Genomic DNA, 1,604 nt, shown 5'->3' on the forward strand with positions numbered 1-1,604 from the left:
AGCATCCACCTCTGTATTTATCAGGCTCTGGCAGAGCCTCTCAGGAGACAACAATATCAGCTCATGACAGCATGCACTTCTTGGCATCCTCAGGAGTATCTGAGTTTGGAGACTGTATATGGGACAGATCCCCATATGGGGCAGTCTCTGGATGGCCTTTTTTTCAGTCTCAGCTCTACATTTTGTCTTAGTATTTCTTGCTGTGAGTAATTTGTTCACCCTTCTTAGAAGGACTGAACTAACCACGCTTTGCTCTTGCTTCTTGATTTTCATGTGCTTTGTAAACTGTAATTTCACCCATGACATCTCAAATGTGGAAGGCAACCCTGGTTTCTACAGTTATAACCAATGAACAATGAGGCTTTGCTACACCTATAACTGACTTTTGCAATAACTCTTTACTATAGGTGAATCAGATTGCAGAGAATGACACCGATCAATACAAGTCACCCAGAAGAGTTTATTCTACTTGGTTTTGCAGACCGTCCTTGGCTGGAACTTCCTCTCTTTATTATTCTTCTGGTAACATACCCCACAGCCGTGATTGGAAATATTGCCATCATCCTGGTGTCCACAATTGACCCCTCTCTCCACAGCCCCATGTATTTCTTTCTCACCAACCTCTCCTTTCTGGACATGTGCTACACCACAAGCATTGTGCCTCAGATGCTAATTAACCTTGGGGGCTCCACAAAGACCATCAGCTACATGAGGTGTGCAATTCAGCTTTATTTCTACCACACAATGGGGGGTACAGAGTGTGTCCTCCTAGCTCTTATGTCCTTTGACCGATATGTAGCCATCTGCAAACCTCTACACTATACCCTCATAATGAATCAGCGTAAATGCCTCCTGTTCGTGTCCATTGTGTGGTTGACTGGAATTTCTTATGCTGTCTCAGAGGCCACTGTGACTCTGCAATTACCACTGTGTGGCCACAATAAACTGGATCACTTGGTGTGTGAGATTCCAGTTCTCATAAAAACTGCTTGTGGTGAAAAAGAAATGAATGAGCTTGCTCTGTCTGTGGTATGCATTTTTCTTTTAGCTGTTCCTCTGTGTTTAATTCTTGCCTCCTATGCTAGTATTGGGCATGCTGTCTTTAAAATCAAATCTTCAGAGGGAAGGAAAAAGGCCTTTGGGACATGTTCCTCTCACCTCATTGTAGTTCTCTTGTTCTATGGTCCAGCCATTAGCATGTATCTTCAGCCTCCCTCCTCTATTACAAAAGACCAACCCAAGTTCATGGCTCTCTTCTATGGAGTAGTAACTCCTACACTGAACCCCTTCATCTATACTCTGAGGAATAAGGATGTAAAGGGGGCATTAGGTAATCTATTCAGGAATATTTTTATGTCAAAGTGAATGCTTGTAGACATTATACAAAATAGTCAACAAAGTAGAGGCTTTTCCTACAATTCATCTCCTGTTCAAAATTCATCTCTTTTTAAATGTTCTTATAAACTTGTGTTTCTTGTAATAATGTTAGGCAGTGGTTAATCTTGGATGGTATTAATAATTATGGATATTCTGCGTAGAAAAAATATTAAAGTGCTTCGAATTTGTACATTCCGAAATGCTTACTTTATTTAAAGTTCTAAAAC

General features: G+C 40.9%; 1 protein-coding gene across 1 annotated transcript; it reads left to right on the plus strand.

The window, feature by feature from the left end:
• Positions 1-426: 426 nt before the first annotated feature.
• LOC116887300 (olfactory receptor 2B11-like) lies at positions 427-1,365 on the plus strand. Its single transcript, XM_032888882.1, has one exon. It carries the CDS (start codon positions 427-429, stop codon positions 1,363-1,365), a length of 939 nt encoding a protein of 312 aa, XP_032744773.1.
• The last annotated feature ends 239 nt before the right edge of the window (positions 1,366-1,604 follow it).

The sequence above is a fragment of the Rattus rattus genome, chromosome 18 (assembly GCF_011064425.1).
Source record: "Rattus rattus isolate New Zealand chromosome 18, Rrattus_CSIRO_v1, whole genome shotgun sequence".
Classification (NCBI taxonomy): domain Eukaryota; kingdom Metazoa; phylum Chordata; class Mammalia; order Rodentia; family Muridae; genus Rattus; species Rattus rattus.

Coding starts and splice junctions, on each gene's coding strand:
- LOC116887300 (XM_032888882.1), top strand. CDS start 427: ATGACACCGATCAATACAAGTCACCCAGAAGAGTTTATTCTACTTGGT.